At 41.4% G+C, this 26,728-nt stretch overlaps 1 protein-coding gene across 2 annotated transcripts in view; it reads left to right on the top strand.

The window, feature by feature from the left end:
- PDE4DIP (phosphodiesterase 4D interacting protein) overlaps positions 1-26,728 on the top strand; it is a 206,668-nt gene that overhangs the window by 19,076 nt on the left and 160,864 nt on the right. The window contains exon 1 of one of the 2 annotated variants that reach the window (XM_032881290.1): positions 12,748-13,139. The exons of the other annotated variant lie outside the window; for it this stretch is intronic. Within the exon in view, the coding sequence (XP_032737181.1) occupies positions 13,120-13,139 (20 nt within the window). The 5' untranslated portion in view covers positions 12,748-13,119. Of the gene's footprint in view, positions 1-12,747; positions 13,140-26,728 lie in introns of those variants that run through there. 2 annotated transcript variants of the gene reach the window in all.

Raw genomic sequence — 26,728 nt, 5'->3', positions numbered from 1 at the left:
ATAGATTTAGGTACAGAGGCAGAAGACTGGCCTCGGGTGCCCCACCGCTAGGAACCAGGCAAGTCCTGAAGGGATATGCAAATGCCTGGGGCCTGCAGACAACCAGGCAGGTAACATAAATGAGTGCAGCAGGTCAGGTACAAGACCATATGGGGTTGTGTTGGTGACTGTGAGTACCTGGAGCAGGGATGACCCATCTAAGGGCCAACCTACATCTGTGAGCACAATTCTGTAAGATAGGTTCTGCCAGCAAGGGGGACCTCTAGATGGTTTGCACTAGCACAAGATCAGGTTCATGGTCTTGTGGCTAGGCAGCTCTTGCCAGAGGAGAGGCTCCCGTCTGATGAAATCTCCTAAGCAGCTGAATACGGTAGAACCTGCATGGAGGACATACAGCATGGCTACTTTGATTTCCAGAGCCAAGTGTAGCCCAAGTCATGGGAAGGTTAACGGTGAAGTGGATTTCACCTTTGAGTTGAATGGGTAGGTGCTACAAACTGAGAGTTAGGGGCTCAGGGTTTTCTTCAAAGGGCAGGTTCTTGAAAATTTGCATTCTGGTGTAATTGCTTGAGCAACAATTCGTAAGATAAATTGTTCTTTTTACCCTCTCCCACCATCTCCCCTTCCCACCCTGTTCCAACATCTTCCCAGTGCCCTGTAAATCACAGGAACTTGCCTTTGAGCCTTGCAGCTGCTTGGGAAGGAGTGTGGGAGGAGGCTGGATAGTCAATTTTGCCTTGTGGTACCTTCAAGGTGCCACCGATATGTGGCAGTTCATGATACACAGAGAGCTATTGCCAACAAGGTCAGCAGAACGCCACACTAGAGAATACCATTGGACGCATCTAAGAATTTGGCTCTTGTCACACCATCTGGGACGAACAACCAGGTCCCCGACTGGAGGGCAAGTAAGGCATTCACTCCCCAGGTCTTGCAAGTGCAGAGACAGATCCTGCCTTTACTTAAAATTTTGATATTTCGTTCATCATGGATTTTCACAATAATTTTGTTTTTGAAAAATATTGCCATAAGATGGGCACCTGGGTGGCTCAGTGGGTTAGGCCTCTGCCTTTGGCTCTAGTCATGATCTCAGGGTCCTGGGATCAAGCCCTGCTGTTGAGCTCTGTGCTCAGCAGGGAGTCTGCTTGAGATTCCTTCCCTCTCTCTCCCTGACCCTCCCTTCACTCCTGCTCCATCTCTCTCTAAAATAAAATAAAATAGTCTTAAAAAAAAAAAAGCTTGAGGGCGCCTGGGTGGCTCAGTGGGTTAAGGCCTCTGCCTTCGGCTCGGGTCGTGGTCCCGGGGTCCTGGGATCGAGCCCCGCGTCGGGCTCTCTGTACGACGGGGAGCCTGCTTCCTCCTCTCTCTGCCTGCCTCTCTGCCTACTTGTGATCTCTGTCTGTCAAGTAAATAAATAAAATCTAAAAAAAAAAAAAAAAAAAAAGCTTGAATCAGCACCAGGATCATCTGGCCTTGATTTTTCCCTCTATCTCCTGAGAACTTACCAAAGCCAATAAATATAGGATGCAATTATTCTTCTCTGTGTATCACAACTTCCACTTTAGAGCCAGCTAGTATTTCTATGTCTGTTGCTGTATCATAAACCTAGCCTAAAATGGGGATACTTTCATCTCATAAAAGATTATTTTAGTTAAAATGAATCATAGTGGTTGAACTACGCAAGTGTGGGGGACTTTGCGAGGGTGAAAGACTATTGAAGTAGGCAAATTTTTTTGTCTAGGATTGCCAGATGTTTGATACTGAAATCCACAGCTCAGTATTTCGGCTTCTTATATGCTAAAATAGAAATTAAGACAAAAGTGAATACACACATGTGGAGCTTTTCTCATTAAAATTTTTTCTTGATTGTGTGAGTCTTTTCTACATGTCAGTATGCATGAATCCTTGCCAGCTGGAAGACAGGACAAAACAGTTGTTCGAAACTGGCGAGAAATTGGCTTCCAGTAATTCTAAGTGTAGGAGAGGGAATTGATCTTTCTTGTATATTTACCTTTGTCCTGGGAGCGATTACTTTGATGAGCCCCATTAGTTGTACAGATTTGAGCCAGAAATCTACCAGGGATAGCTCCTGATATTAGTTAAGTAATTCAGTGCAAATAATTCAGATTCTATTTAATAGTGGCAAAAGTGGACCTGGGAGAGGTGATGTATTCTTTTACATAATCACAATAATTTAATGATTTTAATTATTCTTAGGTGATGCACACTGAAATATAGGGGTCTGCGTCTTACTTTCAAATGGTTCATCAATAATTGTGTGTGTGTGTGTGGAGAGAGAGAGGGAAAGAAATGTGGCAAAATGTTAGTGACTGGTGAATTAACTGAAGAATTTACAGGACTTCATTGTACTATTTTTGCAGCTTTTTCATATGTATAAAATTTTTACATTTTTGGGACCTGGGTGCCTCAGTCAGTTAATCGTCTGCCTTCAGCTCAGGTCATGATCCCAGGGTTCTGGGATTGAGCCCCACATTGGGCTCCTTGCTCAGCAGGGAGCCTGCTTCTCCCTCTGCCTGCCGCTTCCCCTGCTTGTGCTCTCTCTCTCTTTCTTTCTCTGACAAATAAATAAGTAAAATCTTTAAAAATAAATAAAATAAAATTTTTACATTTTTTCAAGATGGCAAGTTTTAAAAAACTGATTTATGTTCTTAATAAACAAATCTATATACATATACTTATATATAAGTGAAAACATATATACATATATATATGAAGCATTACACTGAATTTTTTAAACTTTATGTATAATATCTATATATCCTTAGGTCCAGTCTGTAGAGGGAACAGAATACCAGGGATTTTCAGTGTCTGCCAGAATTTTAAATCCAGAGAAATCCATTTTGGTCGATCTGAGAACAAGCTAGTAGGTGGCATGATACAAGAAACAAAAGCGGAGACCATAGCTGGCTGGCTGCCTTCTCCTAAGCAATATGTTTTCTAATTCAGAGTCTAACCCAAGCTCTAAGCAGGATCATGAGCTGTGTTTAGTTATCATCTCTATGGGTCTTTGGAAAGGCGTGGATTTCCTGAAACATGCTCCCTGGCCTCGGACTGGAAGTGCTTGTCCCTTTGCTGGAAAATGACTCAAGTTTTAGTGACGGTGCAATTGTCATGAGTGCCTTCAAAGCTATTTGTCAATTTATTCCAATACTGTTTCTGGTTCCAGAAATTTATTTATTAACCCTCACATCAATCACTTTAATTTTTAAGGCCCAGTATCTATGTTCAAAGCAAGGAGAGTTATCCATGTAATTTCACACACATCCCTCCTTACTGTTCCAATCCCCTTCCTAGAAATTTGCATACCACAGTTCTTGCATGATTCCCCCTCCCCCAGCATCAGATACACATAAATAGTGGGTGTTGAAAGAATGAGGGGGTTTGTAGGAGTAAATTACCACCAGCTGTCTGAAGGCTTGGTCATAATTTCTTTCCCTGTGGTTTTTGTTACAGCTGACAGACAAGGCTAACTAATGACTGAGACTGATCTGAATAAACACACACACACACACACACACACACAGTCCTCAAGACAGGGGAAGAAGGTTGGGAGACAAAGGGAAGAATACACGATGGAAGAAATAGCCACTTTTCCCCCCTAGTTCTCCAGCCAGGGAGTGAAGGAAGCAGCTTATCCAGCTTCCTTGTCAGTGCTTTGGTCTCATACGATAAATCAGAGAGCTGAGAAATGGAAAATCTGGGTCACTGGCTTAGCCCTAAAGTGCAATTTGGAGCAGAACTGAAATTAAAATTCACAACTCCTATGGGGGGTTGGAATCCTGCCTGGTATGCAAACATTAATAAAAAACAGCTATGATTTATTGAATGCTTAAAATGTGCTGGGCAATGAATTAAATACTTGTCATATATTACCTCACTCTGTTCTCACAACTACCCTATTAGGTAGTTATTATGATTAACCTTATTTTACAAACGAGGAAGCTAAAGCACAGAGTTTGACTTGTCAAAATCACAGGGTTGGAAACTGATGGGGGAGGGGAGATTTTCAAATCTCCTTGATTCTAGAATTAGGAATCTAAAGTTGTGACGCCTGTCAGTGACTGGCTTTTCCAGATGAAGGGGACCCCAAGCAGCCAGTCAGGGGAGGCTGAGACTATTTCTTCTACCAGTGAATATTTATTTTTTATTTTTTTATTTTTATTTTTTTATTAAATATTTTTATTTATTTATTTGACAGAGATAGATCACAAGTAGGCAGAGAGGCAGGCAGAGAGAGAGAGGGAGAAGCAGGCTCCCTGCCGAGCAGAGAGCCTGATGCGGGGCTCGATCCCAGGACCCTGAGATCATGACCCGAGCCGAAGGCAGAGGCTTAACCCTCTGAGCCACCCAGGTGCCCCTGAATATTTATTTTTTAAAAAATGTTTATTTATTTGAGAGAGAGAAAGCACTCATGTGCAAGTATGAAGCAGGGGAGGTGCAGAGTGAGAGGGAGAAACAGGCTCCCCACTGAGTATGGAGCTGGACGAAGGACTCTCCATCCTGGAACCCTGAGATCATGACCTGAGCTGAAGGCAGACGCTTATCTGACTTAACCACCCAGGCACTCCTACCAGTGAAAATTTAAATTTTTAAATAAAAGCACTGTATTTTGCAATCCTAATGTATGATAAAGTTTTGAATTACTAGCATCCTTCAGGACTTGACTCAGATGCTACCACTCTTATGAAACCTTTTCTAATCAGATTTAATTAATCACACTTTAAGTTTCTCTTTGTACCGTTACTATAGCACTTTGGACAATCTGATTTTGTATTATTGTTTGATCAGTACCTGCCTAACTTCCCATGCTAGATTTTAAACACATAGCACAATGCCTAACATGTGCTCTGTACATGTTTGCTGAACTAATAATGTTGAATTGAATGAACTAAAGTAACCAAATTGTCCCAGAGTTTTGTCAGCCCGTGGGAGTAAATTAAGTCCCACGAGCATTAGCTACTTCTGAACTTGCACCTGTTCCTTCCGTAGATGAAGTCTTGCTCAAAGTCCCCCTACCGCGCACAAGTATTTCTGCTTATCCCAAGGGTTGTTTCCCAGTATCTCATAAACCCCTCCTGGTTCCGATCCCTGATGCTCTGAGGTAGAGCTATGGCTTTGCCTACTACACATATCCTAGAGTCACACACCCCCTACCCCCGCCCCTGGCAACTGAAGGGCACATCTTCTAATTCATACACGTGCAACCTTTTCTGTCCAGGTTACCTGCATGGTCTAGGAAACCAGGCACATCCACCCCAGCCTCAGTTCTGCCCATTTAGGTTGCTGTGTTTCACTAAAAATACAGATAATGGGATTTGAATTTGTGAACTCACTTGGACAGTTTTTCGCATGAAACTCCAGTTTTATTATACCTGGGAACCTGCTTCTGACCAGCCTGTCAGTCTAAGGCCCCACTTCCTCCTTTATAAAAGAAAGGTGGTCTTGCTGGGATGCTCTCTTAACCCTGTTTGGGTTCTCCTCATCACACTTACGACCATCTGGCATGTTGTAGATAATTTGTTTATTGTATACCTATGCCAGTAGACTGTAAACACCATGAAAACAGGGTCTTTTCTGTTTATTTATATGTTTGTTTTACTGCGGTGCCTTCATATATAGAATAGTGCCTGACACACAGTGGTTCTCAGTTGGGTTTTTTTTTGAATGAATGAATAATGTATCAGAATTATTGTGCACATTTTAAGGCATTGCTCTAATTGTTGGTTTCTGCATAACGAGGTACTTCAGAACTTCATGGCTTACAACAACAACTGTTTTATTATACCTTGTGATTTTGTGGGTTGGGAATTTGAATAAGTCTCTGCTGAGCAATTTATCTGTACCTTGTGGCGTGGACTGGGTCATTTGGTGGTATTTGGCTGAAGGCTCTGGGAGCCTCAGAACAACATCACTTACTTCTGGCATAGAATGTGTGTGATGCCTGCTGCCTTCATGGGGGCTGCTGGGTGATGTTGCACGTGTGGTCTTGGGGCCCCACCTCAGGGTAGTCAGACTTCTTTCATCGTTGCTCAGGATCTCAAGAGGTACAGGTGGAAGCTGCAAGATTTATTACCCCACCTCAGAATTTAAGGCCTAGCCCCGCATTCTCCTGGTCAAGCCATTCACTAAAACCATCCCAGATTTAAGGAGAGGAGAATTAGACCCCACCTTGTAATGGAAGAAGTAGCAAAGAATTTTCCACTACCCTTAATATACCACAGTCCTGCACCTTTTGGTCACAAATGTTACCACATGCATAACTCCTTCCCTCCCAAAGTTCCCCAAAGTTTTATAACATTTACTGTAGCAGCTGAGAAATCCAGAATCTTACCATGTCTATCAAGTTCAGGATCTGAGGCTCCCAGGGTATAGCTCCTTGCGTTGGGTTCCTTTTTATCTGAAGACCTCTTGGCCTGCCTTCTGGGGTTTTGGTTTCAATTCTTTGAGTCATTCTTCTTTTTCAGTAAGAAAAAGTCCTTGTTTGCAGTTGGGTGACTTTCTCAACTTGTTTACTCTCGTTGGCAGATTAAGGGTCCAAAAACATCGTTTCATTCAGTCCTGTCTTAATCCCTTTCAGTCCATGCTGGTACAATTTGCGTAAAAACATCAAAGGCATCTTTTGTACTAATTATAATCAACTCCTCTAGACAAAAGCTATGCCCACATTTCATTCCGGAACAAGCTCTGCTCTACCTTGGGCATCTGTGAGGCTGCTGTGAGACAAAGGGCCCTTCAGATTCTTAGAAGCTCCTTTGTCTAGTAGAGAGGCACACCCTCAAAATTCTTAGAGGCCTTTTTATGTAACTGAAATGATACATGAGGCACCTTAAATATTTTGAGGTATTAACCATGGGTCTAACAGTCACATTTTGGATTTGTTTTTTTTGGCCTGAAACTACTTGTTAATTTGAAAACTTTTGCTATCTGGAGAGATTCAGGTAAGAGGCAGCTTAATTTTTGAATGTAGCAAGTCCTGACTCTATATTTCCCCTAAAGTCTGCTTAAAAACTGCAGTTTTTCCCCCCAACCCAGCTTTTTCTATCCATACCTTGTCATATGTGGTTACAAAAAGCCAGTTAGCACTTTTGAAATTCTGTTTAGAAATTTCCTTGGCTGGATCCACCCATTCATTAGGGATATTTTCTTTTTTCCACATTCCCACAGGTGGCTAAATTTCTGCCATGACATAACACAGGTCATTTTTTTTTTTTAAGCCCCTAGTATTTTCTTCACTGTCCACAGTCTCCGTAGTAGTTCTCTCAGTGCCCTTCCAGCTTTCACTAACTGTCTCCGTAAGGCCTTTCCAGGTTCTGCTGTATCCAGGTCTCAAAATCATTGCCACTTGTTTTAGGTTTTTGTTATAGCAATACCCCATTTACAGGGACCAAACTGTCTCGGTTAACTACTGCCACTTAGTAAACTACTCCAAAACTTATGGCTTAACACAAGAAAATCATGTTTTTATATCTCATGATTTGGGGGTCAATAATCCTAGCATGACTCAGCAGGGCAAATCTACTCCATATAGCCAGAGCCGGGGCTGCTCAGTTAGGGCCAGTAGATGATGGGACTGATCTCGAAGCTCCAACACTTCATTCACATGCCTGGCACCTTTATGGTAACTGCCAGGTAGCAGGTTCAGTTAGGTACCTCCCTCTCTCTTTGTAGGCTTAGGGCCTCTCTCCACAAGGTTTTGAAAGAAGAAGTCATCTATTTCCATTCTGACCTCAGTTTTAATTTTCTAATTGGTTGGGTTCTTCTTACCAGCTTGTCTCTCTCTTTTAAAAAAGATTTTACTTATTTATTTGTCAGAGAGAGAACAAGAGAGCATAAGCAAGGGAAGCACAGCAGGCAGAGGGAGAGGGGGAAGCCCAATGCAGGACTCCATCCCACAACTCTGGGATCATGACCTGAGCCAAAGGCAGGCACTTAATTGACTGAGCCACCCAGGTATCCCCAGGCATATCTTAATTCAGTTAAAAGACCCTGCAGGTGGGACACATACAAGGCTTCTTAATGACTTAACCTTGCAAGTTCCAGAACATCTGTTAATACTACACTCTATCAGTCAAGTAAATCACCAAGGCAGACCCAGATTAAAAGGGAGGAGAATTAGATCCCATCTCTCAATGGAAGAAGGAGGAAAGAATTCCTGGCCATCTTTAAGTGCCACAGACACTCTTATCCTTGATATTGGAATTATTCCTTTCTGTCTGGAAAGGACACTTAAAAACAAACAAATAAAACCCCAAGGTTAGAGAGATGGATGTGGAGTGATGAGGGACAGAGGGGACATCTGTTGACTGACTAAGTCAGCTGAATCAATTGCAACGATCACTGGAGTGAAAGAGTCACAGACAGAGTGTCCTCTTATCTAAGTCTCAGTGACTTCTGGGTATCAGAATTAGGGGAGCCGTGTGCGTAGTGAGTGGGTGGGTGTGACGTTCTGGAGCGAAGCTGTTTTACATCTCAGCTTTGTGAAGGTAGGCATGTGAAGGTAGGTGTTCCATGTTAGTCATTTACAAAATAGAGGTAACTAGAGCCCAGCTCGTCAGGTTTTGGGGAAGATGAAAGGAGTCAGTAGCTATAGTACTCTTAGAATCTGGAGAAAGTATGTTAGACATGTTTATGCGATCCATAGTCTTCTGTAACTCAAAATGGAAGTAAGAAATGTGTCAAGGTAGGCAAGGCTACACTGCAGTTATTAACTAATTTCCAAATCTCAGTAACTTAATACAACAAAAATGTATTTCTTGGTCAGTCCACATGTTCAGTTTGGGCCAGTAGGAACCCTTGGATCATCAGTCACTCAGAGACCCAAGTGGATGAAAGCTTCTTCTTGACACCTCTTAATCTTCAAAGATCCATACAAGTGTGGAAACTGACAGTTGCTGATTGTGTACTGACAATTGATTGTGTAAGTTTTTAAAACTTCTACATTCTGCTTAGAAGTGGACACATGAAACTTCCTTTCACATTTCAGTGACCAAAACAAGTTACGTTTCGTTGACCAAAAGCCACACCTAACTTTAAATGGGATGGGGAAGAGTGAAGTGACCATTCATGCACCAGGAGAAAAGTTGAACAAAACAAAACAAAAGCCAGAAAGCACAGCATACAGGGACTGGGAAATTGAAAACTGCATTGCTGTTCTATAGCTACCCCCCCCTCTGCAGTCTGTGGGCAGAGTGCACTTTTCTGCACCAATGACTTTGGATTTGGCCATGTAACTTACTTTGGGGAATGAAATACCACAGAAAGGGCAATGTCCCAGTTCTGAGAGCAGACTTTAAGAGTCTGTGCCGACTCTCCTACACTCCTGCAACCTACCATGAGAAGAATGTTCCTCAGGTATCCACTGCTTCTTCAGTGTGGGTCCTGAAATGAGAGCTACTTGGAATAGTCTTGAACCCATGCTCAACCAATCCATCCCTGAAGCCCAGATCGTTGAGTAAGGAGTGGATGTTTGCGGTATGATACTGAGATTTAGGAGGTCTTTGTTAAACAGCATCATTGCAACAAAAAGATGACTAATATGATGACAACACAACAGGATTTTAGAATGACTAGCTACTAGAGATAATGGTTTGCAAGAAAGCCTATGAAAGGGGTTCTTGGGGGCTCAGTCAATTAAGCATCTGACTCTTGATCTCAGCTCAGGTCTTGATCTCAGGGTCATGAGTTCGAGGACTGTGTTGGGCTCTGCTCTAGGCATGGAGCCTACTTTAAAAAAAAAAAAAGAAAGCCTATGAAATAGGATTTTATTAGTTAGTATTCTAAGAAATATAAAGTAAAATGACATTATGTTTAATTAGTTATATACCATATAGATAAGCATAGATACATATGTATATATATAACTATTAAATAATTTCTTACCTATTAAAGAGAACAGTCAAAGTGATAAATCCTAGTGTTACTCAGGCTGTGTAAAATGATAAATTTGGAAAGTCCTTTCTTTTTAAAGATTTTACTTTATTTTTTAAAAATGTATTTATTTATTTTAGAGAGAGGGAAAGAGATAGCAGGGGGGAGGGGCAGAGGGAGAGGGAGAGAATCCTAAGCAGACTCCCCACCAAGCACGGGGAGTTGGTGGGGAGTCTGTCCTACAACCCTGAGATCATGACCCAAGCCAAAACCCAGAGTCAAAAGCTCAACCAACTGAGCCACCCAGGAGCCCCAAAGATTTTATTTTTTAGTAATTTCTACACCCAATGGAGGCCTTGAACTTACAACCCCAAGATTAAGAGTCACACACTCGACTTACTGAGCCAGCCAGGCATCCCTAGAAAGTGCTTTTATCCTCACATTCCTATGTCTTAAGAAGTTATCCTAGGGAAAAAATTCAAAAGAATAAAATAATGGAGGCATTGTTTATGAGTCTAATATTAGAAACAGTGTAACTATTTCTAGTAGAAATAGTTACTATTAACAGTAACAAAATATTATTAAGTAAACTATAGTTTTATCATTACTATATAGTATTATACAATATTAGGATAATAAATACATAAACACTCTCTAACAACATGGACAGATATCTAATAATGAGAAAAGGAGGGCATAAACTTATGTCTAGGCTGTAATTATAATTATAGAAATAGATACATAATATGTGCAGATAATGAGATGGAGTGTAGAGAAATTTAAAGTTGTGTTGGCAGAGTGGATATATAGGTGATTTTTTTTTTACAATCTAACACAAAAACTTTGTTCTTTTGATAATAAATATAATCCAGAAAACAACAATGAAATCCCTTTACAAGAATATATTCTTGGGTGTGTAAGAAAGAGTCGGTGTTTTGGGTTAAAAGATACATTTTAAAGAGACCGGAAAGAAATTTCAACAAATGTTTTTTTTTTTCATTCTATAAGTCAAGCTTTTTATTAGCAACTGCTCTATTAAAAACAAAATGCTTAATTGACATAGTTATGAAATATCCATATTCACATATTTTTAAGTTCAACAAATGTTTAACATTGATTGTCTCTGGGTATTATGGGTAGTTTACTTTCTATATACTTCTTTTTGTATTTTTCAACTGTTTACAAAGAATGTACTATGCTTTGTAAAAACATTATTTAAAAAAAAACTGCCGTATTTTCTTGCCTCACTTCTGAGACCCCATAGTTTATCCAGTTAATGCTATCACTTCTTGGATGCAGCGTATGTCTTGCTGTAAATACAGTTCCTCTCCAGACTCAGTAGCCCGTAATTTGATTTGAGACAAAACTAAATATAGCACCAACTTTGGTATGGAGGGTGGAAATCTGACTCTCCTCACCCTTTTTTGCTTGTTGTGTTTGCAGTACTAGATTCTTTTCAAGACAAGTGGCCTGTAAGCCTTGTCACAGGTAAAACTGGGCCTTAAAATGTTTCCTGGAAACATGCTAAGCTCAGGAACAGTGTGGCTTAGGTCCAAGCTTAGTGCTGGGGTTTGGGAATTCTAGATTAGGGGCCCATTAGATGGTTCCTCTGAACCCGCAGATGTTTTATTATTATCCTGCCCTCCCCACCCCTATTCTGTGCTGATAACTAGAGGAAATCATCCAAAACATAGTAAGCTCAATGACAGCTCCAAGAATATGGGTTCTCCACAGTTTCGCCAATTCTCAGGCATGCTGGGCCCTTCCTGAGTTAGTCCTAGGTATCCTAGGATACCTAAAAGAATCAATTCTCTGTAGAGACATCTTGTTGGCTTTATTTTCAGAAATTTAGAGAGTAACTATCCGGGGTCACACCATGGAGAAGATAACTTGTATCAGAGCCTTAGCAGAGACTTTGAGCTTTTTAGGATCTCAATTCTATCATTTGTGAAATAAGTATAACTAAACCAACATTGCCACATGTGGGCACTATAAAGCTTTCTGCAAATTAAAAAAGGTCATTGGTAACACTAATAATAACGGTGATCATGTCATTTAATAAAAAGGTTTTATTTTAGAGCTAAAAAGGGGCTTGGGGCTGTAAGCCCTTTAATTATAGCATGTCTGACTTGTTTAAACCTCATCACATAAATAGATGGTACAGAGTCTCAGGCAGTGCCGTCATCAAAGGGCCCTTTTCCATGATCTTAGAATAATTAAGGAGGAGATTCTAGTCCTGTCGGCTACTGTCTTGAAGCTTTTCTAGAGTTCTGGGAAGTTCAGGAACCCTCTGCCCTCCTCTGAAGTTAGAGCCCAGCTGCCTCTGTGCTTGGGAGACTCAAGGTAGAACAGTATAAAATCAGGGGCTGACCGAGATGGAGGCAGCTAATAAGGCTGCAAGGTTCCGTTAGGATGCTGCTTCCCTTTCCGAGGAAGGTTCCTGTCCCTCAATCAATTCTAGACTGACGTGTCAGAGCTCTAGGAAAATATCATCATGGCCGATGACCATCTAGTGTTGCGCATCTGCCTTCAGCCAGGACTGCCACCTCCGACCCTCCTAGAGCCCAGCTCTGGTGCCGGGTTTACCTGTGGGTGGGGTCGTGCAGGCACACAAGAGGATCTTCGCTCCAAATTCTACCGACAGTTAGTTGTTTTTTGTTTGTTTTGTTCTGTTTTTACAGCGCCCTCAGTGGGACAGGGGAGGAACAGAGGCGCTCGGTCCAGCGCCCTGGGAGCCCTCTGCCCTTCCAACACCATCACCGCGGCGGGGAGGCGTGTCACCTGGGCTGGCTGCGCCCCAGCACACTGGCTGCCGGGAGCCCCGCCTCCGCTCGCGGTTGACAGCTCAGCTGGCGCGGAGCAACTCGTGCCAGCCAGTTGTGTCTCAGCCTGGGAGCGTGTGCGCGCCCCGCCGGGCCGCCTCGGGCCCCAGTTCCCCAAACAGCTCCGGGCGCCTCTCCGCTCCGCTCCGCGTCCCGCGTCCTACCGAGAACAGTCCCTCCCTTGTTGCCCGTCGCCCCGTTAGCTGGAGGGAGGTTCGGCCACGTCAAATCGGTCTTCTCAAAATCCAGGGAGCCGAGCCCTCTCTTCGCCAACACAGGAAGAAGGAGCTGGGGAGGGGAAAGCTGCCGCTCTTTGCACTGGAGATTCGTGGGCAAGGGTTCTCGTTTTCCCAGGCTGCTTCCACTCCCGGGTGAGGAGCGCCCTGAGAGTGAGGGAAGCGCCTGGAAAATGGAGCAGACGTGGACGAGGTAGGTGAGCTGCTGCTTTCTCCCCGCATTCCGGATACGCCGCCCCCACCGCGCCCCCCACCCCCGCACCCTTAAGGAGAGGTCGTCCCTCACCTAGGGGCCTGGGATATCTTCTCTTTTTAAAAAATACCTTTCTAATTCCAACTTCTCTCGATCCTTCCGCACATGTTCTGTTCTCTGGCGTTTTCCTTGCTGAATGCGTCTCCCTTCCACCTAGTCTTGATAGTAAAAATACCCAGTGGGGCTTACCTGGAAGTTTTTGTAGAAATGGTTCTCTGTCTTTTCGCTGTTCCACAGATGAGAGAGATTGGCGTAAGTCATTCTTCAGAGATACCTAGGATTTGAGATACCTTGAAAAATATCAGATTCCTCCTCCTCACCCTGCCACGTTTTCCTTAGCCTCATCCTCCACCAGTCACACAAAAGGCAAAGCCCCGAGTGAGCAGAGCCCAGCATTGCTCATCTCCAGAGTCTCCAGTTGGAGTGACTTTGGAGAGGGAAGAAGGAAGAAAGAGACCAGGGTGCCCTTCGCTGCCCAGGCTTTGTTGAGACCCCGGTGGCAGTGAGGTTTTAGGTGAGATTTTGGAGATGCCCAGTGGAATTGTGTTTTCTCCTTCCCCTAGTCCTTTCCCTCAGTGTGCTTTAAAACAGACCCATTCAGGGATAAAAGATAATGTGTTAGGACAAAGACTTCATTTTTGTCAATGGGAGGGTGGATGGAGAGGCTGGATTCCAGAGGCTATTCCAGAAATAGCAAATTTCCTATAATCGATATCGCTCCATCTCCAGGATTTAGCTTTGGAGATTGGAGTGAGGCCAAATGTGTGTTGACTCCTAAGAGAAGGCAGACTATACAGACACAGAAGGGAAATTAGGCTGTGTGAAAAAGATCTGAGGGACTTCAGCTGATTGTTCAACAGGAGTGATCTACATCGTGTTGGTTTTTAAAAAATGGAAGCTTTGGGTGTGTTGGTAGACACATGCTATCTAGATTTACAAATAGTGATTCTACTTTTTGCTCTTTTGTGCTCTTCTGAGGCCTCTCCTACAGGGAAATGCTCTGTTGTGGTCATCACTAGATAGAGGAGTGCAATCAAGAGATAGCAGGGGACTGAAAACCACACCTTGGGGGGTCGCCAAAGGATCTGCAGTTCTTTAGTCTGAGGAAGTGAAGATGGGGCTGGGGTGGTGGTGGATATGGTGGTTTCCTTCAAATATTTGAAGAGCAATTGGTGGGAGTGGGACTGGATGGATTTGGAATCCCTTACGAGGACAGAATACATTATGGAGGAGGCAAGTTATGGCTTTGTGTAAGGGAAAAGCTTTCTTTCTTTCTTTTTTTATTTTTTAAGATTTTTATTTACTTATTTGACAGAAAGAGAGAGAGATCACAAGTAGGCAGAGCAGCAGGCAGAGAGAGAGGGAAGCAGGCTCCCCGCTGAGAAGAGCGTCCAATGTGGGGCTCGATCCCAGGACCCTGAGACCATGACCTGAGCTGAAGGCAGGGGCTTAACCCACTGAGCCACCCAGGCGCCTCAGGGAAAAACTTTCTAACAAGTGACCTACCTGGTACTAAATAGATTCTGGTCCCTGATATTATTTGAGCAGAGGCTAGATGACCACTTGATGGTAACAAGAGTGAGCAGTGTTTTTCACTGTATCTTAAAAATTTTTTTTTTTCTGAACTGTATGTTTAGATGTGTGTTTAGACTTCAGATAAATTCAGAAATAATTTAGAAAACCATAAATAATATGTTCATTGTTCTATTAATGTCACAAACTGAGTATATCCATATTTTAGACATTCAGATCAAAAAGAGGACATAACCAGCACCCCTGAAGCCCTTGTGACCCAAGAATAACCATTATCCTAATTTCTCACACCATAGATCAGTTTTGCCTGGCTTTGACCCCTTATGTCAGTGAAATTATCCACTGTGTACTTTTGTATATCTGGCTTCTTTCATTCCATCTGATACCTGTGGGATTCTCCCATATTGTTGTGTGTAGTTGTAGTCCATTCATTCTTGCTTCTCTGTGGGATTCTATTGTGTGTAAATATATCAAATTTATTTATCCAGTCAATTGTTAATGAGCATTTGGGCAATTTCTGGTTTGGAGCTAATACAGATAGGTTGCTATCTATGAAAATTCTTGGGCATGTCTTTTGGTGAACATATGTACATATTGTGTTGGGGAAATGCGTAGATGTAAAATTTCTGAGTAATAGGAAATGCATGTTCAGCTTCAGTAGAGACTGCCAAATAGTTTTCTAAAGTGGTTATAAAGAGGATAGGCAATGGACTGAGATACAGTGAAAAAGTGCTCCACAGCACTAGTCATCAGGGAAATGTAAATTTGAACCACAGTTCCATACACTGTATACCTACTGGAATAGCTGAAATGAAAAAGACAGAAAATACCAAATGTTGGTGAGGTGGAAGAATCAAGATGTTCTTTTTTTTTGGGGGGGGTTTGGGTTTTGGGTTTTGGGTTTTTTGCTCTTACAGTGAGAAATGTATTTACATTACAACCAGGCATACTCCCATGTATAAATGAAACAAGAGTATCACCTTACTGTGTATTTTGTACTCTGATCTTTTTCGCCCTGCTCCTTTTCCTCAAAAAAGAGAAAATGCTAATGTAACTCAATTTACTTCACCACCTAGTGGATCATAGATGGAAAAATCCTATAATCATATATCATAACTGATGTCTCAGATGTTTCCTAACGCACAGTTAAGATCAGTTCCTAACCATTTATTTTAAATGTGAGAGCCCAGTATAGGCAAAGCACTTGGCTAAATGCTAAGGGTGAAGCAGTGAATGAGACTGGGCTTCTGCCTTCCAACATTGTACTTTCTCATTGCCTATAATTTTAAGAGAGGCTAAAGTAGACATATGCGTGAGAGCACAGGGGAGAAGCACAACTTGAGAAATTCAAAGAGTAAAAATTAAGTGTAAAGCAACTGTTTATGATGCTTGCGTCCATTAACTTATGTGCTAACCCCTTCGCAGACTTCATTTCACCTAATCCTCACAACCCTTTGAGGGATGAGGGAAATGTTATTATAGTCATAATTTTTAAGTCAAGAAAAATTGAACTTCAGGGATTAAATAATGTGCCCTGGGAACACACACAGCTGAGAAAAAAATACTGAGAAGAAAATGGGGTTGAGTTTGGCTGGTGATTCAGTTTCTGAGTTGGTTCTGGAGCTGCCTCCTTATCCTGACACCTCAAGCTTATGAATAAGTTGAAGACTATGATTCTACTCCCAAGTTTCATTCTTGGCAGCTCTGGAAACCTCCTGTCTGAAAGGTTTTTCACATGAGCCTCTATACTCTTTATCTTGCTCAGTCTATCCACAAAGAAGAGGGTGCTGAGTATTTGAGTTCTCACAGCAGAATACCCCTACTGCTAACTGTGCACCATCTGCCCTGCTAGAGGTTAACAAGAGTGTTTTTCCTCAATGATGTGTCCTGACCTTTGCCAAGACTCGTTGGTTAAATCATTTGGGGAGAACATCGTTGGTTCTGGAATAGCAAATTTCCTATGAATACACCGGCCTTAGAAAAAAGCTGGTTTGGTCACTAATCAAGCTAATGGCCATGACTAAGGTAAGAGTTATCAAAGGAGTAAGCTCATGGAAATGATGAGGATAATTTTGCTCACTTTGCAAGTCTTGTATCTATCAGGCAAATGGCTTCTACAGTTCTGAATTTTTAGCATTCACTTATCAGAGCTAGCAGGTCACTAAAGAAGGTTGCGAACATATTTCAAATTCCTTATCTGGACTAGCAACTCCCTGAAGAGTGTGTATTTCAGATTCCTTAGATTGTATTAGTTTCTTTCTGCAGCTAAAACAAATTACCACGAATTTAGTGACAGAAAACAACACAAATTTATTATCTTGCAGTCCTGGATGTCAAGTCTGGAAATTGGTCTTCTAGGCTAAAGTGAAGATATCTGCAGGAGTGTGTTCCTCCTGGAGGCTCTAGGGAAGAATCTAGTTCTTGCCTTTTCAGGCTTTAGGGGATGTCCATATTGCTTGATTCTTGGCCCCTTTCCAGCAATGGCAGCACTCTGGTCTCTGCCCCATTATTTCATCTTGTCTTCTAATTCTGACTCTTGGGTATATCTCTTACAAGGACCCTTGTAATTACCTTGGGCCCAACTGGATAATCTGGGATAATTCCTCTATCTCAGAATCCTTAATCCCATCTGAAATGTCAAGTGGCACTTTGACAGGTCTCAGAGATTAGGGATGTGGACTTCTTTGGAGGGCCATTATCCAGTCTATCACACTACGAAATGCTGGAAAAGTCATTACTAATTCTCTTCCCCTTTTGGGTGGAAATGCTCTTGTTTGTAGTATATGGAAAAGCTGAGCAAAAGTCAGGCAAATCATATGTGAACCTTAGTCAACTTCCCTAAACAAATAACTCAAGGAAAAGTGAACTTGAACTATGTGAGGGCTACCTATAAGATTAAAGGTTAGGAAGGGAATTTAATAGTCTGTTTTATTTTGTTTTATGTAACCTTGTGATTTAATTTAACACAATGCAAGCATTGATTGTATTTGCCTGCTGTGGCTGTGCAAACTTGAAGAAGGGAAGTAACATCCAAGAAAAATAGTGGTTCAGTCTCAAAATTCAAAAATTTGATTTTGTTTCATCTCCCCTACATAAAGTGCAGCCTTCAAGTAAGACAAGAAGCCCATTTACCATGGTTATATTGCACTAAAATGATCCCCATTGATAGCTTATTTGCATTTATTCTGCTCTATATTAACTCTTAGCTTAACTCTACATTCACTCCTTTATAACTGTGGAGAAAGCAGAGACATTTATTTCTCTTTGAATTCATAGTAAGTTGGCAGAGAGTCCCATTTACTACTGCATAGTTACAACCAGAAATCTCATTTCTCTCCATTTTGTGGATGAGGCAACTGAGGCCAGAGAGGTTAATTAAGCATTGGAGCATGAAGGCCTGGTTGATTCCAGTACCTTTGCCCACTGTGCTGCTGCTGCTTTGTATATAGCATTTTTTAAAATTAGGAAAATGCTCTTTCTCATAATCCTATTACTGAAACATCTTTGGTCTTTGAATTTCCCTTTTAACATTCAGCATCTTTGGCAATTAATTTTCTGCATTTGGGGAAGGAAAAATCTCTGCCTTGAAAACTCTGAGCTGCTTTTAAATAGGCCTGTACTTGGTTTTTGGCTTGAGGAATTTATCTCAATCAGTGCTTTCATCCCCACCTGCTTATTTCTGGTATACTAGATCAGACCAGATACCCCTGCCCCTGTAGTTCTTTTGGCTTACGTGCTAAGGTGGATTTCAAATACAGGAAGACTAGGAAGGGGTCATTTTGTCTCTGAAAGGATAAATTGGGTGACTGTCATCACTGTGCCCTCTCCTTTCAAATAGCTCAAGGATAATTTATACAAATCTGTGTAGAGCATCCATCCATTCAGTGGATGCCCTGGGACACTACTCCTGTTGAAGTTGACCCTATTTTATAAATAAAATTCCAAAATAAGCCCAGAACATTCCACAAGTTGTCTCTGGCAAAAATCCAAATAGCATTTAAAGTTAGAAGAAAGTCCAGAATAAAAGAGATGTCATGATGACCCAAGGTGGCTCTATCTGAATTCTATTTAAAAACATTCAGACATACTGAGGACTTGTTTTCCTCAGTCTCAGAACATCTTCTGAGTTCTGTGGTCAGCAAGACAAGCATGATCTGAATTTTTTTTTCTCATGGCTGAAGCACTTTATTATCCATAGACCATTCACCATCATTGTTGTCATCAGCATCATCAGCATCACAATTGTATTTTCATGGCACTTTAATAGTTTCTAATACATTTTCCCTTAATGAGCCTCATTATCTCCAGTCCTCCTCTGTTTGTTCCACTCTCAGAAACTTCTTTCTCCTTTGTCTTCTCCAATGCCAACTAGGGACAGTAGCTACTTGTATCTTCATTATGAGCAAGATGGAAGGGGTATGAAGAAGCAATAACTGCTGACATATAGAAAGCATTGACTGATAAAGAAAATTGAGTAATTTCTAGCATTTTACACAGGGGAAAAATGTATTTATTTTCCATGTCATAATGTGGAATATTGTTATTTATGATGTAGAATATGTGGAAATAAAAAACTTTACTCCATCATTCCCTTATAATGAAGATCTTTAGGGTTCCAGTTTTTAACTATTATAAATAATCAGTGATAAACATCTTGGTACATAAAGCATCTTCTTCCATAGGATTATTTTTGAATGCTAGATGTTCAGAAGTAGAATAACTATATCAAACATTTGTAGTTGTTGAATATATGTTCCAGATTGCTTAGCATTTAGACTCGTATAACTCATAAATATATAGAGGATATTTCAGTTCAATTTTCAAGATCTGAGTCCCTCTACTGTAGAAGGGGAAGTGGAGGCACAGTCACCTAAAGTGATGTATCCTAGGTGAATCAGTAGCAACATTCCCAACTTCTACTCCTCTCTGGAGTAAAGTGCTTTGCTCTTGCTAATAATATCTGTTACACTCTTGAAAGGTTTCCTGAAATGGTAATAGACAGAAAATTTTAATGTAAGAAAGTAAAAGTGGATATAAAATACATCAAAATTATGCATACTGGGGAGCCTGGGTGGCTCTGTTTGTTAAGTGTCTGACTCTTGATTTCAGCTTGGGTCATGATCTCAGGGTCCTGAGATTGAGCCCCACATGGGGCTCTGTGTTCAGTGGGGAGTCTGCTTGCAGATTCTGCCTCTCCCTCTGTGTCTCTCCCTCACGCACATGCTCTCTCTCTAAAATAGATAAATAAATCTTTAAGAAAAAATTCCCTCTTCCCCTGCCTCTCCCCCCCTCAAAAAAAGAAGAAACCTCAAATCAATAAAACAATTTTTAAAAATTATCTATACATATTGGGACATCTATTGCAAGGAGAGGAAAAAAGAAAATAGATGCTGTATTTGGTGATGGGATTATGGGCAATATCATTTACATGGTGCCTTAAAACTCAGTCAATATATGTTTTTATAGCAGGAAGAAATTTACATTTATGTGTATCAAGTGACAACATATAAAGCTTGGAACTGAGTTGGTCTGACAATGCTTCTTCCTGTGTTACTTAGAGATTTCCAGGTTATTGCCACCATGGGAACAGCACTATTGCCAGACCACCTAAGGAGCTGGTTGTAGAGTGTCATTTTACTCTTCCTGAGCTAAAATTATTACGTGGGCCTTCCTATACCAGTTGTTCCCACCTACACATGTGGCCTTGCCTTTGCTAGGATAGCTTTACTCTTCAAAGATTAGTTTCAGCATTACCTCCTTTTGCAATTATTTTTGGAACCTAATTCTGGGTGTTTTCTGTAGACAGAGCATGCTGTCTATCCTGCTATTGCTTGCAGCTAGTTAATTGGTTTACATGGTATTCTCTATTCTCTAAACTTATTGGAAGAAAGGACTTTTGTTGTCTCTAAATCTTCAGCATTTAACATTGTTTCTAGCACTTAGAAGATCCTCAATTTAGAGCTTTCTAGAGAACACGCCCCACAAGGCTGATATGAACATCTGTTTGGTAGGTGTCTCCCTATAATGGAATGGACACAGCAGGTTACCAAAGCTTGATGACACTATAGATTCAAATTGCATTTATTTGTAGTTTAAGTTGTATGCATCAAGTTCCTGTTATGATCTAGGCTTTTTAAATGCTAGCTATATAATAGTGAATGATATAAAAACCCTGCCTGCAAGTGACTGATATTCCAGAGGGGTCACTAGGCATGAATACATATTACTGTTCTGCCTGGGCTTCACCATTCCTTTCTGCCAGTCCACTTCCACACACCCTCAGCGAGCCAGCTTTGCAGCTCATCCTCAGTCCACATTCCCCTTAGGATCCTTAACTCTGAGTTTATGTTTCCTGACCACAAGGTCAAGTCCCCCCATCTTCTCATTCTTTCTGAATATTCAGTCACCTTATTGCATACTCCAGTTCCTCTATCTTCCAGGCTACCTGCTCTTTGTCCATCTCCCTCCTGAGCCTAGACCTCAGGGGCAGCTCTTTCAATCACTCTCAGCACCACGTCAGAGTCTCTTACCGCCTCAACAACCCCTAAACCTTGGTAACCTTCCGTCAGTTTTATTATCCTCTAGGAGTCTATAATCTTTATTTTTTTAAATTTATTTTCTTTGGTTGAAGTGAAATTGACAAACACCAATTTCAGGTGATGATCTAGTTTCAGGTATACATCATAGTGATTCAATATTCTTATACATTATGAAATGATCCCCATGGTAAGTCTAGTTATCATCTGTCACCATATGGAATTATTTCTGTATCACTGACTATATTTTTTATGCTGTACCTTATGTCTCCATGACTTATTTATTTTATATAAGATGTTGTAAATTTGGTGCTTCCTAAATCTCTTCATTTGTTTCACCCATACCTTCAACCCCTCCCTACCTCTGGTAACCCACCAGTTTATTTTCTGGATATATGAGTCTGTTTCTGTTTTGTTTTGTGTGTTTGTTTTATTTTTTGGATTTCACCTATAAAGGAAATCATACAATATTTGTCTTTCTCTGCTTGACCTATTTCCCTTAGCATAATACGCTCTAGGTCCATCCATGTTGTCATGAATGTCAAGATTTCATTCTTTTTTTTATACCTGAGAAATAGCCATTGTGTATATATGCCACATCTTCTTTATTCACTCATCTATTGATGAATACTTAATTTGCTTCCATATCTTGGCTATTGTAAATAATGCTACAATGAACACAGGGGTGCATATATCTCTTCAAATTATCTTGAGGTAACTACCCAGTAGTGGGAATCCTGGTAGCTCTATTTTTTTTTTTTTTAAGTAGAGCTTAAAAAAAGTAGTGCTCCAGGATGGAGCTCAACATGGGGTCTGAACTCACGACCCTGAGATCAAGGCCTGAGCTGAGATCAAGAGTAGGAGTCTTAACTGACTGAGCCACCCAGGTACCCTAGTAGCTCTATTTTTAATTTCGTAAGGAACCTCCATACTCTCATCCATAGTGGCTACACCAATTATATTCCCACCAACAGTGCACAAGGGTTCCCTTTATAAGCTTTTTTTAATACATCATGGAACCATACTGAAAAAGAAGACTCTAGATATATTCTACAGATCTATAATATCAAGTAATTCTCCTCCTCCTCCTCTTATGTGCCTCCTCCACTCTCCTCCCCTGACTGTTCCCCTAAAAATGCACTCCTCAAAACCTTTGAGTTCAATAATATAAATAAAATCAAGATACAAAGTTGCACATGCAGTATTATTTTTTTTTGTAGAATTCTCACGGGCATATGAACTAAAGAACAACTGGAAGTAAATACATTAAATATCTTCATGGATGTTATCTTTAAGTGGTAACATTTTTTATTACTTTTCTACATACATTTTTTTCCTTTCCACAATTTTCTAGAAGGAGCATGTCATTCTTTTTTAAATCATTAAAAATAGATGTGGTAAAGATAGGAAACAACAAAGGATAATGTGAATAAAAAGGTAGGTAGAAACAGGAAAAAATAATATCTATCTCCTGGTGCTTGGGCTAGGGCTCCAAGATGGACTGTGTGCCAGCTGCCTTGGCATACCATAGTGCCTTGTGAGTAGTGGTTGTTAATGAAGACTGAGGACTACAGAATGCATCGTCAGGACCAAAAGTTGAAAGCACAAGCTAAGTTTGAGAAGTGGGTGGAGAGACCATACGCCATCCCCCAGTGGATGTGACTGAATTTGAAGCAGATCGTTTTTCACGTCTCTTATGAAAGAATGCTATCAGTGTCTTGGCTGATTCGGGGTGAAGGGAAGAGAATTTATTAGCTATTTGGGTGTCTGATGAGAAAAAATTACTTGAATTTCCTTTACCTTTTTATGTCATGAAGTGGTTTCTTTGAGCCTTGATGAATAAGAGCAAGAAATAGAATGTTTGTTCCTTTTAGGCCAAAGACTTAGTACAAGGGCAAGAAAGGTCATAAAACGTGGATCAGTTGTTGCAGGTGCACAGTGATGCCTGTAGCTCCCTGTTGCTGTTGAGGACTTAGTAGCACTACGGAAAACTGTATCAAGAGTTCCCATTTTGGCCATGGTCCTCACAGTGAATAGAGTCTGTTGAGTGGAGGGTGTAATTTCAGGATGTACTGGAGAAAAGTGGATGTTGCTGAAGCAGTGCCAAGTCAGCCCACACTTGGTCGGCATGCAGAGGGGGCCTCACGAGCGAGGCTCTGTCTGTTCTGAGGGGGCTTTGCCAATTAAGTATCCTAGCTTGAAGAGGTTATAATGGTAGGTCTTGAGATGAGAAAAAATTATAATCTCCCAGTATTTATGCTCTGCATCTGTGACTTCTACCCTATTTGCATTCAAATATGTTTTTGCAATTCTGGTGCCGAATGGGGGTGGGATTTGGCAACGTGTAGAACATAGACCACACACTCAATGTCTCTGTTGGCAAGAGAAAAAAAGATCTGAGGAGAAGTCTCATAGTTTGTTCACTATTGGCCTGTCCTGTTTTGATTATGTCTATCCCATCACTTTCTCTGCCTTTTAGTTTCTTCCCTTTATCTGTTGGGGATGGTGGCAAGGGTTAGCAACAAAGAGGTTCAGGGAGAGTTTGAACAGTTAGAGAGATTTGGGTAAAGATGGGAAGTGTAAAATTATGGATGACTCACTTTTCAGGATAGAACCTATTAAAAAAGAAAGTCATACCAGGCACTTCCCTTTTAGGATTTTAATTCATTTGTCACATGGCATTTATTACACCAGTATTCGAATACTCAAGTGGGAGCTATGTCCAGTGGGGATGAGTTGGCATCTCAAAGAACATATCTGTGTCTGGATTTGAGTCTAAATCCAGTCTTGACACAGCATCACTGTCCACCCTTCCTTGCCCTTCAGGTTCTCAGGGGGTCACTTCCCTGGAGTCAAGCCAGATACAGAGGAAGATTCTGGTAAAGGCGTAGGTGGAAAGAGTAAAGGTTTGGAGTCAAGTGCCATTTTCAAGTTCAGGCTTGACACCAACAAGCTGTATGATCTTGGGCAAGTCACTTCATCCTTTAGGGCCCCTGTTTCCTTATCTGTGATACAGGACCTACTGGGCAGGATTTTGTGAGGACTGAATGAGATGCTGCCTGGGAAGTATCGGGCACTTAATGAATTGTGGCGGCATTGGTGGTGGCTGGTGGTGGTTTTCCACAGTAAAGAGGATATTTAATGTGAGATTAGTGCTGAGGAGAATTCCACTGGAAGAGAATGTGAACTGTGAAGTCGGGTCCAGGCAGTCCGGAGACAGTCGCCTGTAGATGTCTCTGTTCCTAGGCCGCCTCTGCTTATGAAACCCTACCATTTAAAAGTTCTCAGAGCCAGAGCTTCACACATTAGAGAAAGTAGGCCATAGTTCTCCTTCCAACCCTTTTCTATTTGCAAATGTTGAATATGGATACAAATAACAAATATTAAAAAAATGATCTCTGAACATCAGAAAGATTGCTTTTATTTGAACCAGAATTTAGTTACTTATGTCAAATGTGCTTTAAGAATATAGGAATTAGGGGCACCAGGGTGACTCAGTCGGTTAAGCCCCTGCCTTCAACTCAGGTCATGATCCCAGGGTCCTGGGATCAAGCCCCACAATGGGGCTGCTTAGTGGGAGCCTGCTTCTCTCTCTCCAACAACCCACCCCAAGCCCCTGCTCATGCTTTCTCTTGCTATCTTTCTCTCTCTCTCAAATAAATAAATGAAATTAAAGAAAAAAGAATATAGGAATTAGAATGGAATGTGCATTTGGTTCAGTGTCTAGTGCTGAGCAAACTTCCAACAATCTTCCTGTCACACCACATAATCCACACTGTTTGAGGAGGTCAGACCGAGCCTAATCTCTTACACTGTTTATCTTTTATTGAGGGCTTCATTAGAAGGGCAGTGTAAATTGGATCAAAATAATTCTCTTCTTTAAAAAATAAAAATTAACCTTTGGGGCCGCTTGGGTGGCTCAGTTGGTTAAGTGATCTTGATCTCAGTTCAGGTATTGATCTTGGGGTCATGATTTCAAGCCTTGCATTAAGCCCCATGCTAGGTGTGGAGCCTAGTTTAAAAAAAAATTAACCTTTTAGTATAAAATAGTAAAAAAAGAAAAAAAGGCAGATTCACATGTATTTTCCACCATCCTAAACCTCCAGTCTTTTTTTTTTTTTAAGATTTCATTTATTTATTTGACAGACAGAGATCACAAGCAGGCAGAGAGGCAGGCAGAGAGAGGAGGAAGCAGGCTCCCCACTGAGCAGAGAGCCCCATGCGGGGCTCAATCCCAGGACCCTGGGATCATGACCTGAGCTGAAGGCAGAAGCTTTAACCCACTGAGCCACCCAGGTGCCCCCTAAACCTCCAGTCTTATCTCTTGTGCAGATTCTCTTCTAGTCTATATCTATAGGCATTATAAGTAGTTAGATAAAGCTAATGGGTTTGAGGAAGGACACGCAAATGAAGAACCAGTTTCCACCCTTAACTTCCCCTAATACTCATACCTGAGGGTTAGAACTTAGAGAAGGAAGTTTGAGAAGAGGAAAAGGTAAAAACATTGCTGGGGGATAGGGTAGGGATGATGGGGGCAGTTTATGCTTACTAAGATGGACAAAAATAATTGCTATCATATTTATGTTCTCAAATCTGTTTTATTTATTTATTTTTTTGAGTTGTAAAAGTTCTTGAATTCGGTCCTCTCTCCAAATCTCTGTTTTAAATCTCATTATTCTTACAGTTGTCTCATTGAATGCTAGCTGCCTTCCCCAGTAGACTCTGAGCACCTTCTGGAGTATATTTCTTCTTCATCTTCATGTTTCCAGGGTTTACCATATAAGTCACTTCTCAATAAATGTTTATGAAAAGGAATGAAAAAACTTAAAAATGTCAATCATGGCCCAGTTTTTCGCTCTAAGTACTGCTATAGCAGATTGTTTTTTCCCTTTCTGAGTTTTTGTTTATGGACAAAAAAACTACATAAAAAGAAGTCTGAAAGATAGAAAATGCCTCCAAGAAATGGCCTTTGTCCACAGGTTTAGAGATCTTCAGCAAGAGTGGTGGTAGGTGTGAAGGAGGGGACCCAGACTGTGTGGCCTCCAACAACCTCGGTGGATTTGATTGCCCTGGGGAGAGGACCTGCAAATAACCATCCCTTTGGGAGTTTGGACACTCATATGGGTAGGAATATCCCTCCGTTAAAATTATTAATAGGTGAGACCAAGAAGAAGGAAGTACTGGGGACTGGGCGGACTTGAGCTCCCTAGAAATAGTTTGGGGATGTGGGGTACCTGAGTGGCTCAGTCGGTTAAGCATCTGTTTTCCTCTCAAGTCATGATCTCAGGGTCCTGGGATGGAGCCCTGTGTCGGACTCCCTGCACAGTGGGGAGCCTGCTTCTCTCTTTCCCTCTGCCTCTGCTTGTCACTCCCCTTGCTTGTGCTCTGTCTCTGTGCCAAATGAATAAATAAAATCTTTAACAAAAATAGTTTGGGATGACTTCGGTCCTGGGATGCCAC

The sequence above is a fragment of the Lontra canadensis genome, unplaced genomic scaffold (genome assembly GCF_010015895.1).
Source record: "Lontra canadensis isolate GAN:19392208 unplaced genomic scaffold, GSC_riverotter_1.0 scaffold75, whole genome shotgun sequence".
Taxonomy (NCBI): Eukaryota; Metazoa; Chordata; class Mammalia; order Carnivora; family Mustelidae; genus Lontra; species Lontra canadensis.
Note: the sequence above shows the minus strand (reverse complement) of the source record. Positions and strands in the feature narration are given on the sequence as shown.